The sequence below is a fragment of the Myotis nattereri genome, assembly GCF_964212035.1.
Source record: "Myotis nattereri genome assembly, chromosome: 2".
In the NCBI taxonomy this organism is placed as follows: Eukaryota; Metazoa; Chordata; class Mammalia; order Chiroptera; family Vespertilionidae; genus Myotis; species Myotis nattereri.
The window spans coordinates 199,020,802-199,036,427 of record NC_138076.1 but is presented as its reverse complement, the minus strand read 5'-3'; the positions used below and the strand labels follow the sequence as shown (position 1 = coordinate 199,036,427).

The 15,626-nt window shown below is 42.1% G+C and overlaps 1 protein-coding gene across 9 annotated transcripts in view; it reads left to right on the top strand.

Annotated features, from left to right (window-relative positions):
- The window catches only part of ANKS1B (ankyrin repeat and sterile alpha motif domain containing 1B), an 812,878-nt gene that overhangs the window by 749,857 nt on the left and 47,395 nt on the right, over positions 1-15,626 (top strand). For 3 of the 9 annotated variants that reach the window (XM_081080961.1, XM_081080960.1, XM_081080959.1), the window contains exon 20: positions 12,126-12,197. The exons of 3 other annotated variants lie outside the window; for them this stretch is intronic. In XM_081080961.1, the coding sequence (XP_080937087.1) occupies positions 12,126-12,197 (72 nt within the window). Of the gene's footprint in view, positions 1-12,122; positions 12,198-15,626 lie in introns of all 9 variants that reach the window. 3 more of the 9 variants (XM_081080962.1, XM_081080958.1, XM_081080966.1) reach the window with 1 other exon arrangement.

Here is a 15,626-nt window from a genome sequence, read left to right as displayed (position 1 = left end):
AAGAAGGTTAAAAGAATAAGCTCAGTAAGCTCTTCCGTCAGGAACTCCCCATTTGACATCCTGTCACATTGACAAGCTGACACACCAGCTTCAGAGGTACGGTGGAATGCTGATGATATCTGTGCCCGGTTCCAGACCAGGAACTAGATCACCAGCCATCTACTCCTAAAGGCATCTCCCCAGGCAAAAGAGGAAAACTTTGCTCTCATACTTGAAACAAACCTGATGGTTGTACACCTTGTTTATTTATGTGGACAGTTAATTGCCTTTTCTCAACATAGACGTTGCTCTCCCTGTGACAACCTGGGTTGGAAATTCCAATATGATGAGTGTCCTTCAGGCCACCTTGGGATATTACTATCATGTTCATTGGTCTTAAAAAAAAATAATAATGGGAAGAAGTAGGAGCTTTTTTAGGTTTTGATACTGATCTTAGAAATCTTGGTTCTTTTATTCTCTCTCAAGCCCATCCGTGAGGCAAATGAGGTGGCCAGCGGCTTACTCTGACTGATGCTGGGCAGACCGTAACACCACTGGTCATTTCACTAGGGAAGCTCTGATGTCTCCCCTTCCCTCCAGGCGCTGGGATTTAGCCAAGGTGAATGTTTCCAATTAAAACCAGACCATGGATTTTTTTTTTTCTTTAATCAGTAGAAAAGATCCTATTTTCACCGGAATAAATAAGAAATCTGACAGTCTATAAAAAAAACCGTTTCGGTGGCATTGACCTTGTGATATTTCATGGTGCCTTAAGCTTCTTCACAAAGAGGCACACCAGGCTATTTTTCCACTTGTTAACTTTTCGGAATGTTTCTCATTATATTCAGTCCAGTTTTTGGGTTCACAGGGCAGAGCTTTGGCTGGTATAATCTGACCTTGCTAAATTTTCAAGGGTAGGAAAATTCTCTTAATCTCCTTCTCCCTCTTCCTTTTCTTTTCTCGGTGTTAAAAAAAAAAAAAAAAGCGAGGATTTTTTTTCATGTCTAGAGGAAACAGGGCCAATTATGCAGTGCTGTCTGAGTTAATTGCGTTTATATATGACTAAGGTAACATATTAGTACAGACGCTTCTGGATGCGTGCAAGTAACAAGAATCCCACTCAAGATGTTAACGCATAAAAGGGCATGTATTTGAGTCACTTCACTGCGGAGTCCACACAGTCCTGATCCCGGTATGTCTTGCCCTCGGGCTCTGCTCTCTTGTGGGCTAGCTCCTTACCCAGGCTTTCTCTACATGAAAGGAGTGTCGAGTTCCAGTCCTGCTAAACTTGAACCTATAAGAGAGAGGGCTTATCTTTCTAATAGTTCCCCCAAACGTCCCAGGACTGAGTCCCATTGGTTCAGATCAGCCTGGTTTGGATCACTTATCTGTCCTGAGCTAATCACAAAGACAGGAGGCGGGTGATTAACCAGGCCTCGGTCACATGCCTGGAGGTGGTTGTAGCTCCACCTGAACCACATGGACTGAGAGGGTGGGAAGGGAGCTCCTCCCAGGGACAGTCAAAGGGCCGTGGCCAGAAGTGGGTATGGTTTCCAGGCAGGCTGGGATAGCAATGGTGGGTACCTGAATAAACCCATGTTGACTTTTGAATGAGAATGTCTGATGGAAAACTCGTATACTGTTGCAGCTATTGGCTTCATTTTTTCATACTTAATTTGATGAGTTTTTTAAAAATACCCGATTTGAAGTAATGAGGTCAGGGTTAAAAATTCCATCTCTGGTGTCTGTTACCTCTGTAATCTGGAACAGGCCTCTTAGCTACTCAGAGTCTTTGTTTTCTCTTCCTACAGGGAGAGTAATGCCCACCTTACAGCATGGCTTTGAGACACAAGTAAAGTAATATTTGTCAAGGTATTTTACAAACTACAAAGCTGTAAGTTTGGGTTGTTTTAGATATTATTATTATTTGAGATAACTTCTAGTTTTCTACATTATGCTTTTTCACCTGCAACTGGGAATAAATGTCTTTTAAAGTAAAGCTCATACTATTTTGCTGTGTTCTACAAAACCATTTCTGTTTTCCAGCTTGTAAGCCCAGACTAATACTTGTGCGCTGATACGGAAACAGTCATTTTTAGGAATGCAAACACAGTACAGGTTCTTATCGTGTTGTAACCTAATGAGCACTGGGGTTCTTTGGAAAGAATTTAGGGATGATATCCCATACTTACTAGTAAATACTTTTAAATACTCTATGAGTTAGCATATATCAAAATATATCATACTTTATGTTAAAATATTTTATTTTATTTCTCTTAAAATGTTGGCTATGTAAGGGCAAGGCCCGACTGATCCTTCCTGGGTCACTTGTTAATTCCCTATAATAAGCACTCCATAAATACTTGTTGATCAGATTACTTTACACAAGGTTATAGGCACCAAAAAAAAAACACATTTCTAGGACTGCAGACTGGACATAAATTGGGGTGGTCTCAAATTTTTCTAGAGAAATAAACTACCGAGAACTGCAGTGTGTCACCTACCTAGCTTGCTTGATCTGGTAGTTCATTGTCATCATTGTCAGAGCCCGCACTGATTAATACAACTTTATAATGAGGAAACTGGGACACAGAGTTTATGTTGCTCATTCCAGGCCACACAGGTCATGAGCAGAGCCAGGATTCACACCCAGGCCTTCACCACTATGTGATGAACACCCGTGTTGTCTCTACAAACTGGTCCATGATACCCTCTAGAAACTCTAGAACCCCAGAGGGCTCCAGTGCCATGTTTTGAGTCCTTCAACAAATTCTGTTAATAATATCTATTCCCTGATGTAAATGTGAGGTTAGTAGAGAATTAAACCTCTAGGGGAGCATTGGATAAACATTGTATTTGAAGACAATCCTTCACTCTGGACATCCCATTTTTCATCCTTTCCAAATCAGGGATAGCAAACAATTGCTTCATGTCAACAGCTGTGAAATGAGGTGACCCCCTTTCTGTGTGGGTCTCTATGTTAATGAGGTTTGAAAGCAGCATCACACAGGTGTTTGTGTGTTAATACCCAGAAGATTCTTCTGTTAAAGGAAAGTGGGATTGTTGTGTGGGAAGGGGCCAGAAAATGCCTCTAGTCCTGCCTCATGATGCATCTCCCTCTCTAATGCATCCTGAACAGACGGCCACAAGCTTCTGCTTAAACTTGTCCCTGGAAAGGTGCCCCCCACTTTGTGAGGCAGCTCCACCATTGGAAAAGTTCTAATTGGTAGGACTTTCATCCTATATTAAAATGAAATAAGCCTTCCTAGAATTCCTATGTAGTTATGCTGTCTTCTGAAACAATGAAGAAACCTGCTCCTTCTTGCTGAGAACAGTTCTCTAAGACTGAAGACAACTTGCTGTCCTCCCCTCACTATATTAACCATAGTTAGCTCCTTGCCAATATCATTCTGATAAGTGGGATGTGGGCTACACAGCATCCTGATTCCCCAGTTTGGAAGTTTTCCAGCCTTTGCTAATGGCCATGAGTCATAGCTCCCTTCTCAGCCCTCAACAGTGGTGTGTGTGTGTGTGTGTGTGTGTGTGTGTGTGTGTGTTTAACCTTAATGCAGGATTTTGCATTAACATTATTACTTTCCAGCTAAAATATTTTTTTCAAGTTTACCTAATAACCCTTCTACCAATGGCTTTTTAAAACTTGGCCAATACTCTGTGTATCAGTGATCCTTCCTGACGATGTAATAATGTGCTCATTTTAAAAGCTTACCTCAAAAAAAGCACATTTTTCAAGTGACCCTTCAATTTATCGATTTCAGTGCTAAATGGACAGAACTGAGGGGGAAAACTATAACGTCTACCAGAGACCTCTTAGGTTGGCATCATTCAAGTTAATAGTTCAGCTAGACTTTTTTTAAAATGTTTTCCACAAGGATAAGATGAGGAAATAAGGGGATCTTGATAAACATCCTATATAATAAAGGGCTAATATGCCAATTAGACCGAACAGCCGAACGACCTTCCGGATGAAGCCAGGGCTGTGAGAGCCAGCCTAGGCTGCAAGGGCCGAGCCCCTTGCATGAATTTCGTGCATTGGGCCTGTAGTCATTGAATGAATGGCTTTGTCCAATATTTCTCTTCTTACCAGAGGCAGGAAATGGTGTTGAGCCTACAGTTAATAAATGGGTTTAAATAAAGAAAATGACAGCCTCAGCTTGCAAGAAAGGAACATAATGTATATTTTAAAGGGATGTTACAGGCAAAGAACAGCATTACTTCGCAAAATCGAGTTTCTTTGCAGCAATTCATGTTTTGATAAAAAGCTGATCACTGCTTTTCTGAGTGAGTTATTAATATTTCTGCTTTTTAGTGGTCCTGAAAGCTGTACGTGATGGCATCCAGACTTTGAGGTAGAACAAGTAAAATAGCCCATATTGCAATAAATAGCATGATCCCAATTGACTTACATTCCCTGAAACACCCAGAGAACCTGAGGAGCTGCCCAGCAGAATCTGGAGTTAGTGTTCCATTTTTCTTTCTCTGCTCTATTTTTTCACAAATAACTCTGTAATTTAGGTTCACAACTGTCATATTAGGAATGCAGGTTATATATTATCTCTACAAATGAATAACAGGAATAACATAGCCTATAGTTCTCTCCTACTTTGGCAGCTAAGGGCTTATTTTATGTGCTATCAGTTCCAGAATCGGAGTTGGAAGGAATTAAGGGAGGGAGGGAGGGGAGGAGGGAGGGCAACCGTAAACTTGGGCAGGCTACAGGTAATAGCAGAATATATATATGATGCCAGTGTACTTATGATGGGACCAAACGTGGTGTTTGCTAGTATTACTTCCTCCCACTTTTGCTAGATTGATTATGGCCGACACCAGCAATAGTGGGTCACATATGGAGAAACGACTGTTGGCCTGGCTGTCACATCCAACAGGTGATTACTGATCTGTCCAAGAATTTCCCTGTAGACATGGGGAAGGTCACGATCACAAAGGTTTGCAAGGACTACTCTTCAGAAAGATGGAGAAATGACAGGAAACAGCATTTTCTTGAGTCCGGCATTCTCTGCAAATAAAATAGTTCATCTGAATCCTTTGATTAAAAGGGTCAGTGGGGTATGGTGCCAGGTGGGTACTAGACTTGTTGGGGGAATCACTTCGTAAGTTATATAAATGTCTAACATTATGCCGTACACCTGAAACTAATGTAATATTGAACATCAGCTGTACTTGAAAGATTTTTTTAAAATTTTTATTATCACAATAAAAAATATTTAATTAGCTAATTAATTAATTAAAAAGTCACTGATAAGAAACCCTGAACTTGAGTCATTCACAGTGTAGTTGAGAAGAATCATATAATACAGTTGGTTCAGGGCCTTGTACCTATCCCACAACTCACCTGAGAGGAGAGAAGGAGGATGAGTCCTGTACCTGCAACAAAAGAGATGATAGGATGCTGGCCTGCAGGTAACTGGGGAGAGACAAGAGGTTGCAGTTTTCTGGTTTCCTGACCAGGTTCATGTAGTGCCCCTGGAACAAGAGGCCACGGGGCTGTTCCTGCGGAAGCAAAGGTGCACCCGTGTTTGAGCTGGATTTGTTCGACTCTGTCCTCTGACAGAGCTCATTTCGTTTTAGTCCCAGCTCCAGGAGCCACGGAGTCTGCTGGCTGCTAGCTGCTGGCTGTTGGCTGTGGGCGGAGGCCTCCTTGGTTGGGGTGCCCTTTTTTCTTTTGCCTTTGAAGCTATTTTGTTCGCTCTTCAAGTTTGTTTTTTTATAGAAGCGCTGTCATCCAAGAGAAGAAATCGACTTTATTATTCTCCTTTGGCTTTTGCTCAGAGCCTTTCCTATTTCTTGTTGGATTCTTTCTGGTAAATTTCTGAACACCCCGTACTGGGAAAGAATTAAGACCAAAAAAGAGAAGAAACAGGAAAAGTCCATTTTTTTTTTCAGGGCTAGAACAAAGCAAAAAATTCCTCTCTGAGAGAATCTGACCAGCAGGCTCTATTCATACAGATTTCTTTATTAAACTAGCTCCCTAGCATCAGCCGACTCCCGGAAGGTCTTCAGAGCCTAATTGGACTTGTTGAGGTGATGGAAGTATCGTTAGCTTGCTCCATTCCAAGACCCACCGTCGGCCTCTGAATCCCAGTTTACTACTAGTCCTGACAATAGAAAAAAGGGTGGTGTCCATAGCAATTTCCATCCCACAGTCATCCACTAAAAGCCAGGTGGATGCCTACTCACTTTGCAACCCAAGCCGTTAAATGAATGTCCGGGTGCCAGGGAGACAGGTTCTTGTGCTCTGAAGTTTTTTCAGATTTTCAATTTCTGCTTGAAAGAGAAATCCCTTTACAGTGAGGTCAGCGTAGACTCGATTTGGATATAAAATGCTGGGTGCTCAGGGAAGGCCTCTCTGAGAAAGGGGCATTGAAGGAAGTGAGGGCTGGTCCTGCAGTCTGTGAGGAAGGACATTTCCGGCTGAGGGGAAAACACATGCAGAGGCTTTGAAGCAAGAATGTGCTTTGCTGTTCAGAACCAAGTGGGCAAGGGGGAGAGTAGTAGCGAGGAGGGCGGAGAGGGACGGCGGGGATGGTGCCAGAGGATGGAGATCCTTGCAGGCCATTGTTAGGGTTCTGAGTTTTCTTCTGAGTTAAATGGAGCAAAGTGGCATGGCCTGGATGGGTCATTCTGGCTATTGTGTTGAGAATAAGGACTAAGGGGGCAAGGATGAAAGTAGAGAGACCAGTTTGGAGGCTAATGAAATAATCCAAGTAAGAAAAGGTAAGTGATAGGAGGGTGAGAAGATTTTAGGAGATTCAATGGGAGTTCCTGCTGGGTTGAGTGCAAAATGGGAGTAGAAGGATATTTGCAACTGGAAGAAGAATATTTACGCCTGGAAGAAGGGGGTTGGTATTTACTAAGAAAGCTTAAAGCCGAGTAAGATAATCAGGAGCTTGGCTCCGAGCATTTAATTTAAGGGTAAGATGCCTATTCACCGTCAAAATAGAGCGATCAAGAAGGCAACTGGATATCTGAGTCTGGAGTTCAGGAGAGAGGTCTGGGCTGGAGATACAAGTTTGAGAGTTGGGACTGGGCGAGACCACCTCATATAGCCAGAGAGGGAAACAGGACTGATGGGATCAGAGGACGATCAGATCCTGGGAACCAGCAAAGGAGGCTGAGAAATGGAAGGAGTGATGAACAGTGTCAGATGGGTCAGGGCAAATGAACAGGTGGGTTTGGCAGAGTGATGGGTGCTGCAAAGAGCAGTTTCAGTAGAGTGGGCTCAGGTGCAATAGGAAAGGGGAAAGTGGAGACTATGTGGATACCTTTGGGGGAGTTTGCTTCTTAAAGAAGAGCAGAAATTGAGCAGGATCTCAAAGAGGATGTTGGGTCAAGGGACGAAGTCTGTTTACTTGGAGTGGAAGATGTTACAGCGCTTTTTGAGAATGTTCCAGTAAAGGGGGGAAAAATGGATGATGAAGGAGAGCTAGCTTTTATAAACTACCTGATTGCTACCAGTTGAGCAGAAAAGAAGGCCACCTTTAGGAGGAAAACCTTGGAGATAAGTAAAATGCTTTCATTTTATTCTTAGATTTCAATGCAAATATGTTGTATTTTCTGAACTGAATTCATGATAACCTGAGAGACAGATGGTAGCAAGAGCAAGATGTATGTTGTATTTTAAGAAAATGTTTCCAGAGTCAGGAGGCAGGTCTGAACTAAAGATAAAATTAGGCACCTTCAAATTTCTGTTGACTTCATCATCAAAGAAGTAAACATTAAAGTATTAATTGTATCTTAGTTATAAGGCTACTTTATTTTTACTTAACCCCCATTTATTTGGATATCATGATGATTCGGGTTCAGATAAACTACATTCGCCTTTCCAATATATGTGGAAAAGGGATTGAGAGAAAAATTAATAAGCAAATGAAATTGCAAAGGGCTGTTTAATATCCTTTTATAGAATTGTTTCCAAGTAGCCCTATAACATGCAGGCATGCTAATTACAAATGTTCCTACTCTCGTCAACCAAGTTGGCCACACTTTTCAGCTCTTACCAGGAAAAATGAGAACATTTCTGACAAGAAGTCTGCAGGGTTGGTTTCTGGTGCCTTTTACCAGAAATGTGTCAGCAGTGACTAGTTGAAAGGCACAAGTGCCAACAACCACCTGGACCAACTACAAATGAGAATGAATAACGTGAATGAATGTTCCTGTAGTGCTTTACCACTAACCAGAACATCTTTGAACACATCCTCTGATTTCATTCTTCGGTCCATATGCTTGAGAGCCTTCTGTGTTCCAAGCAAATGTCCTAGGAATTTAGGTCCTAGAAATTGTGGAAAAGGTATCTTTCTCATGAAGCTTGCCATGAGCTGCACCACAAACTAGTGAGATATGTAGGTCAAGTACTGTTATTATTCATCTTTACAGATGAAGGCATTCTAAGGCTTAATTAAAACTCAGATTTAAATCACTACCATTCTAGGAATTGGAGCCTCGGGTGAAATTTTATTACTTATATTTTCTTTCTCAAAACTTCAAAACTCGGTGCTTTAATACATGGTATACCCTGAAATATCATCTTCATAAATATAATGAAATTCCACAGCAGAAACTTCTGTATTTAAACCATTTATTCCAGCACTCAGTGCTAGAAGAGCCATTTCATGTGATAAAGTCACAGCTGGTCCACCTTAAGTTACTGCTCTGTGAGCCTGATGAAGCCTTTCCTGCCAACAGAATTCCTGTGATATCTGAAATATATCAGCTTTTTACAAAACAACCTTCATAACTAAAATATAATTAACTGCCTCTATTATAAACTATTTTTAAAATATAACATCTTACCATTTGCACTGAGTCACATAATTATTAGAAATGAGGAAGGTTTTACTTTTTCTAAGTTTAAAACATAGCTTGTAAGTGGAAAATAGTCATTGTTACTTTAAAAGATACGTAAGCCACATATGAACTCTGTCTCTTCAGTGTATATGACTAGAGGTGGCGGGTTTTCTTCATTGAGAAAAATTTTTATATTAATTTAAAAATACTTAACTATGGTGTGAGACCCTCTTTTTCCTCCTTAACTCTCTGGTAACTTTTAGGGACTGTTGGAAGATATATTCAGGTAACCGGATGCGAAGTGGGAATTTTCCTGTAAATACTGCACATTCTAAAGAGAAAGATGCAACCTGTTCAGGGCTTACCAAGGGGTGGTGAGCCTGCCCTCAGCTATCAGTCATGGAGCAGAAGATCAGTGCTGGGAAGGGCAGAGAATGGTCTGAGCCACTGTGGAAAGAGATGAGGCTTTCCTGCCTTCATGGGAGAGGAGAGAGAACGTGTCCCCATGCTCTCCAAGCCTGGTGAGAGGGCCCCATGAGGATACTTACCAGAGTTGGGGAGCCTACAAGAAGGGGGAGCACATCTCTTCCCACAGTTGGACTTCTGGCAAGCAGATCATGTAGCACCAACCTGAGCTGAAAAATAGAGAATTGGAGAGAGATGTCCTGGCAGAGAGGGGAGTGGTCGCCAAGCAGGCTGCCCTGCATGAAAACGTATCCACATGATGGGACCGGGTGTGCAGAGGGAGGCTGGGCTTACGCCCTCTCCCAGCATCCCACCCAAGGTGTGTGCATGTGTTCGCAGAGGGCTGAGTGGAGGGAGCCAAGCTGGAGCCAGAGCTTGCACGTCTGGAACTGTGCAGTGGGGACTGCACCCTCCCCGAAGAGCCCTCCAAGAACTCATGTGGATACAGTACAACCCGCAGGGCTGTGCCTTCAAGAGGGCATCAGAGGCCAAGTTAGGGTTCACCTGACAACCAGTGACAACCACAGAGACACCCAGCCTCCGCCAGATAAGAAAGCCCCAAGCCCTCTGTACCCTCCTCCCCAACTGAGCACAGGAAGGAGGCAGGGCTTGGGGCTGGGGGCAGCCAAGGTTGACCATGACCCCCAGGTTTGGTAAACCCCCAAGACTGGCCTGTGGTGAGGGAGAGCAGCGTTTGAATCAGATAGGACATTGGAGTTTTATTCAAAATGGATTCTTCAAGACTCAAAGGGACCAGGAAGTCATGCACTGTTCCTGAAATGTCAGCCTGTTGCCCATCTGGAAGGAGGGACTGGGCATGGCCCATGTGGGAGCGATGAGGAGAAAACAATAAAACATTCAGGTGTTTGAGCCCCAGAGAAACTAAGAAAGTTGAGACTGTTCCATGAACGGGTCCCATGTATATATATAGGATGTCCCCCAGAAATGTATATACACACTTTGAATAATTATAAAGGCAGTCTTTATTAAACTACAGTTCATTTTCGAAATTGAGCTATCAGCTATTAAAGTGTGTATACATTTTGGGGGACATCCTGTTATATTTGTTTCAGGATCAGCAAAGCAAGTTCCGTGTAACCAGGGTCCCTCTGCCTTCCGGTGAAGTTGGTCCCAGGCCTTGCTCCCTATCCCGTCAGGCTGACGTGCATGACACTCCCTGAGCAGGCCACTTTACCTCTGGGAATGTTAGTGTCTTCATCTGCAGGTGACAGGCATCCTTGGGCCCCTTCTAGCACGTCTGTGAACATGGTGGGCGATGTGATCTACAGGAAAGGATTAGCTCAGACCTGGGGGTTAGAGTGCAGAAGGGTCATGGCGATCCTGGGAGGGAGTCTGTACCTGTTAGGATGCTAATCCCACGGAGGCAAGGAGTGAATATATTTAAATCAGATGGCGGCTATTGGAGACCAGGCTGGGGGGATAATGGGCCCACGACTTAAACTGCTAGGGATTTCATTTTTGAACAGTAGGAAGAGGAAGATGCCCTGTGGAAAAAATGGCATGAAGTTGAGAGAGGGAGCTGAGGAGGGCAGAGCTGGTGTAAGTGGAAGGTGGTTGGAGGTGCCTTTTGGTTAGACCCTGGGGTTCTTTCTTGCTTAATAGAATGCCAGTTACCCAACACTCTGTCCCCAGCGAGCCAGAAGGGATGGAAAGCGAAGATGTACGTATGTGCAGATGTAGCTGGAGAAAAAGATGTTAAATTTCTGGGGAGCATTTCTGGGAGGGTTGGGATGAGGGAAACATTTAGCCGAAGAAGCTTTCTTTCCCTTGAGCCCTTGGCCGGTGATGTTGTTCTTTACTCGGTTTCTGAACCCTATCGCGGGTACGTTTTTATCTCCTTCCTGCCCTGATCTCTGCACTCCTACTCGTGAATTCTCAGGGTGTCCACAGTGCTGGCTGAATAAGGTTATTCAGCAGCTGTGCTGCTCTGAGTTTCCATTTCATGATGTCTTTTAGGGATGGAATTCACTCCTTTTCAGGAGAAGAACTGCAAAGGTCAGCCAGGCGCCTAGCCACTCTATTTGGCGGTTTCTACTCTAACTCCTGTGAGGGGCTGTTGGTCAGTTTGGTCCTAAGCAGACCTCATGGCCTCCGAATAATTGCTAGTTATTAGATTGGCAGTGGTATGGTGGAGAGAGCGAATTACGGAGCTGATTCATTCAAATGCTGTTCCCCAAAGCTTCTGCTTGAATTACAGAACTGTGCTTCCCCACCCCCAGCCTCCTTCCCGCCACCTGTGCCACCACACACTCCCAGGGCCGGGCGGCAGGCTGACCATTCTCCCCTTGTTAACCACAGAGATTTGCCCTTGAGAACTCCAGAGGGAAAAATATTGCCTAGGTTTATCGAATGGAGGAGCAATGACTAAATCACGAAAGTCATTTTACTGCATTGTTTGCTCGTGGTCATTTGAAGATAAGAAAATAAAGATGTTTGACGTGTGTTAAAGGTTTTCTCCCATCCTTCTTGAAACTATTGATCCTCTGATATGATGTGAAGAGGGAAACTATTTCCGTTCTCTTCAGCAAAAGTAAACCGCAGCTGGCTTGTCCCAGCATGATTGGCCATTTCCCTTGATCTAAAGCTAACACCTAAATGCTCTCTTTTTTTGTTTTTTTCCTAGCCAACCCAAAATGTTTTTAAGCGAAAGAATGGCTTTAGAAGTCAATGTTTAAACCTTGGGCATGTTTTGAGCTTTTTTCTTTCTTTTTTTTTTTTAAAGAAATGTGATTCTTTGCTTTTTATTATTTTCCTCTCTCCCTTCCTTGATGCTACCTCGGTAGCTGCCGTGTTTTAAATATTGACAAGATGAGATAGTTTTCTGTTTATATCAGCAGTCGTCTGTCTGTGAGATATGGACGAATCAGAACGCTGGATTCCCTTTCTCAGCCATCCATCAGGTCCATAATGTAAGGTTACAAACGGTTGTATTCTTGTTCTGAACTTGCGCTGTGTGATGTGTTGCAAAGTGTTGTCGGTGGCCTCAGGGACTGTGTCCTGGCAATGCAGAAAATGCGTGATGTCTAATGACGCCTGAGATTTTTATTTGTGTCTATGATACTTCGTTCACTGTGCCTTGTGACCAGTTGACGTGCAAACATTGTCCTAAAATGAGAAACATGCTTGGTTTTGAAGTCTACAGTTAAAATCTGTCTCATGTGAGTTTTGGCTTTCATATCAGGTGTCTGTGTAACTTGCTTTTACAGGAAGAAGGAAAAGGGTAAATAGGTATATATATACACATGTATATATATATATATTTCTGTGTTTTTCTTCCCCATTTTATACTTCCCCGTGTCCATGGGCTAGTCAGCCCGCTGTGTCTAACAGTTCTCCAAGGTTCATGCGCTTTACTAGTGAGAAATATTGGTGTGTGAGTTGCATGATATTCCATATCCGTTTTATGCAAACGTGGGAGGAGGCGAGCCAGGGGAGGCACTGTTACAGCTAAAAGTGGTTCTCAGCCTTTTGCATCTGACAACACTGAATTGATCTCTGGAATGTGGAATCATGACCCATTTTACTCTGAGCTGCTGAATAGTATTCAAATGTTCACACTTCACCAAAATTCATTTGTGTTTGGAAAGGAAACATTTTAATGTTTGGGTTTTTTCCATTTTGTTGTTTAAACTACAGCCCTGTTTTCACATCCTGTTAAATTATTCCCATTGACTAGCCTCCCGTCTGAGAGGCTGTGACATTTGGTTGAGAATCACAAAGCAGAGCTCGTGGGGCGGCATGCGAGGGGCCTCTCTCGGGGTGCCACGCCAGCGCACCCCTCCTCCTGTGCATGGGACTTCTGGCTCTTGGGGACCAGGGAGGTCTAGATGTTGCCTGGTGCTGGTGCTCTGAGGTCCAGCAGTTCCTCCTGAACCTGCAAATGCTAAAACATGCTTTCGTGTTCAGAAGTGGCCATCTCTGCTCTGTATCATCAAAAGGAACAAACTCATTATAACCAACTGCATTGGACCAAACTAGCATTCTTTATTCTTTTTTTTTTTTTTTTAAGGAATTACAACAGCATCCTGCTTTTGTGTGTGTGTGAATGTTTGAAGGAGGCTTTTTCTTACATTCACATTCAAGTAGCCATATACATATTTATAAGCAGAGAGCTATATGTAGCATTCTGCAAAGCCTTAGAGATAACAGAAATTAAAGGTAATCACAGAAATCTATGTCTGATGTTGGGGGGAGCCCGTCTCTGACATTTGTCAGAATTATTGAAAGTGAAACCTTAAAATAGCAGTTGTCCTTTAAAATCATTTTAGTTTTCCATTAAGTGTTTTTGAAGAAGTAGGAAATAATGTTTGTTAATATTTGGATCTAAATTTACAAGCAGGTAGGTGGGAGCAATTCCTAGTAGAAGAGATTTAAAAGCCTCAGTTTTTAAAAAGCCAATTAAATTCTAATTTAAAAATATAAATTTAAAAAAAAAATATGAGAGGGCTTGGATGATACCATGCCTTCCTGTCATGTTAGAAAGCTAAGTCATGGCCATGGCTTTTACTTACTGGCATCCTTAGGAAGTAAATAAATTTTCTCAAGAAGAAAATAAGAATACAAATAATGCTTCCCCCTTTGTATTCTCAGAGCATATAGAATATGTATTACCTTCAGTTTCCTTTTTTAGGGGAGAAAACTATACGATAAAATATTTCAACGCCTGCCTTAGGCATCTGGTACATTTGTACTAAAACCATGCAGCTTTGCCACCTTTTGAAATAATACAAAGTTTAAAAGCTGCTTTAGACTCTGCCATGCAATAAAAACCTATCTGTAGACTTCTGTGAATGATTTTCCTGTGTTATAACTAAATTCAGCTCCTAGTTTTATGTTTTTTAGCTGGTGGTCTGAGACACTTAATTTAATGACATCGTACAGGGTATGACCCAATTATGATCCTTCAGATTCAGCCCAACTATGGATTTCTAGTTGGCAGTTGGCAAATACCTGTTACACAGGATCAGTTCTCCATTTAAAATTCTAATCTCAAATTCTGTTTTTTCTTACTGGGGACCGAGCCCACCACCCAAGCATGTGCCCTGACCGGGAATGGAAACGTGACCCAGTGGTTCACAGGTCAACGCTCAACCATTGAGTCATATCGGCTGGGCAAATTATACTTTTTCTTTCTTTTAGAAGGTTAATTTTTCTTTGAGTTTGAAGGGATAGTTAATAAAGTACATTTTCCTCTGTATAATTGATATATCCTAAAGGAAATAAATAAATACATACATGCCAAGGAAATGATGTTTTAAGCCATTGCCCAATTATTGAAATATTAAGATCATTTAATACAAGAGCCTAAAAGAAAAATGTTCTCTAGGTATTTTAAGCTCTAAAGAGGTAGCCTGAACACATTTAGGAAGAGTGGCTTGAATTATTTCCATTATTCTTATGTAATTACTTAAGCTTTTTAAAGAGTACCGCCAGTCAGTGGTAGTTTAAAATATGACGGAATTTACCCCAGACATTTCCTACTTCATTTTTTTATTCTAATTAAACATTATTGCTTCATTGGACCCATGTTTAGATCTACTTTTCATTAAAGATAAAGTTTTATTATAAATCATTATTTGAGGCCAAAGACCTTTTAGGTCTGTTTTATTTTTATTTTTATTTTTATTTAGTGAGCATTTTTAACTGAAAGATTATTAGTTCTTTCAACTTACCTGAAAAAATATAGGTATCATCTAGGTACCAATGCACTATTTAACAGAAGCTAATAGTTTGAATTCATTTTACATATAATGCCAAACCCCAGATAGTCAGTCCCCTGCCCAGCTCCCCCTGGCTCATTCCTGCTGTGATTCAGCCTCCAGGAGGGCTGAGACCGAAAGCACCCTTGTTCTCTGAACTCTTTTGTTCCTACAGTCAATCAACCAGGGGAAGCTGAATCCCACCCAAGGGCTAAGGCCACAGGTGCCCTTCACCACAGTGTGATGCCAAGTCCATCCGTTCCTGTTAAATTAATCCCAGAGGGAAAACGCAACACCTGAGATGAGTCTTCTACATATTCTTAGCTCTAAGGTTTAAAGCAAACAAGTTGATGAATAGCCAGGAAGAAAAGAAATTGATTTTCTTACCAATTCAATATTAAGAACACTTTTCCCTCAGTTTGAAAATGAACTTCTGGAAATAGCACTAAGTATAACAAAACTCAGTTTCTATTTCCGGAAAGGTAGATTCAGCCACGTAGAGGATTTCAAAATATTTGGACTCGAGCAATGTTTCAAGGCCAGAAAGAAAGTAAAGTAAGGATTATATTTCTCTTCCCTATAATTACCTCCCCCAACCCCGCAGGGGAGGTCCCGTCTGATCACTCTGGATTCAAAGCA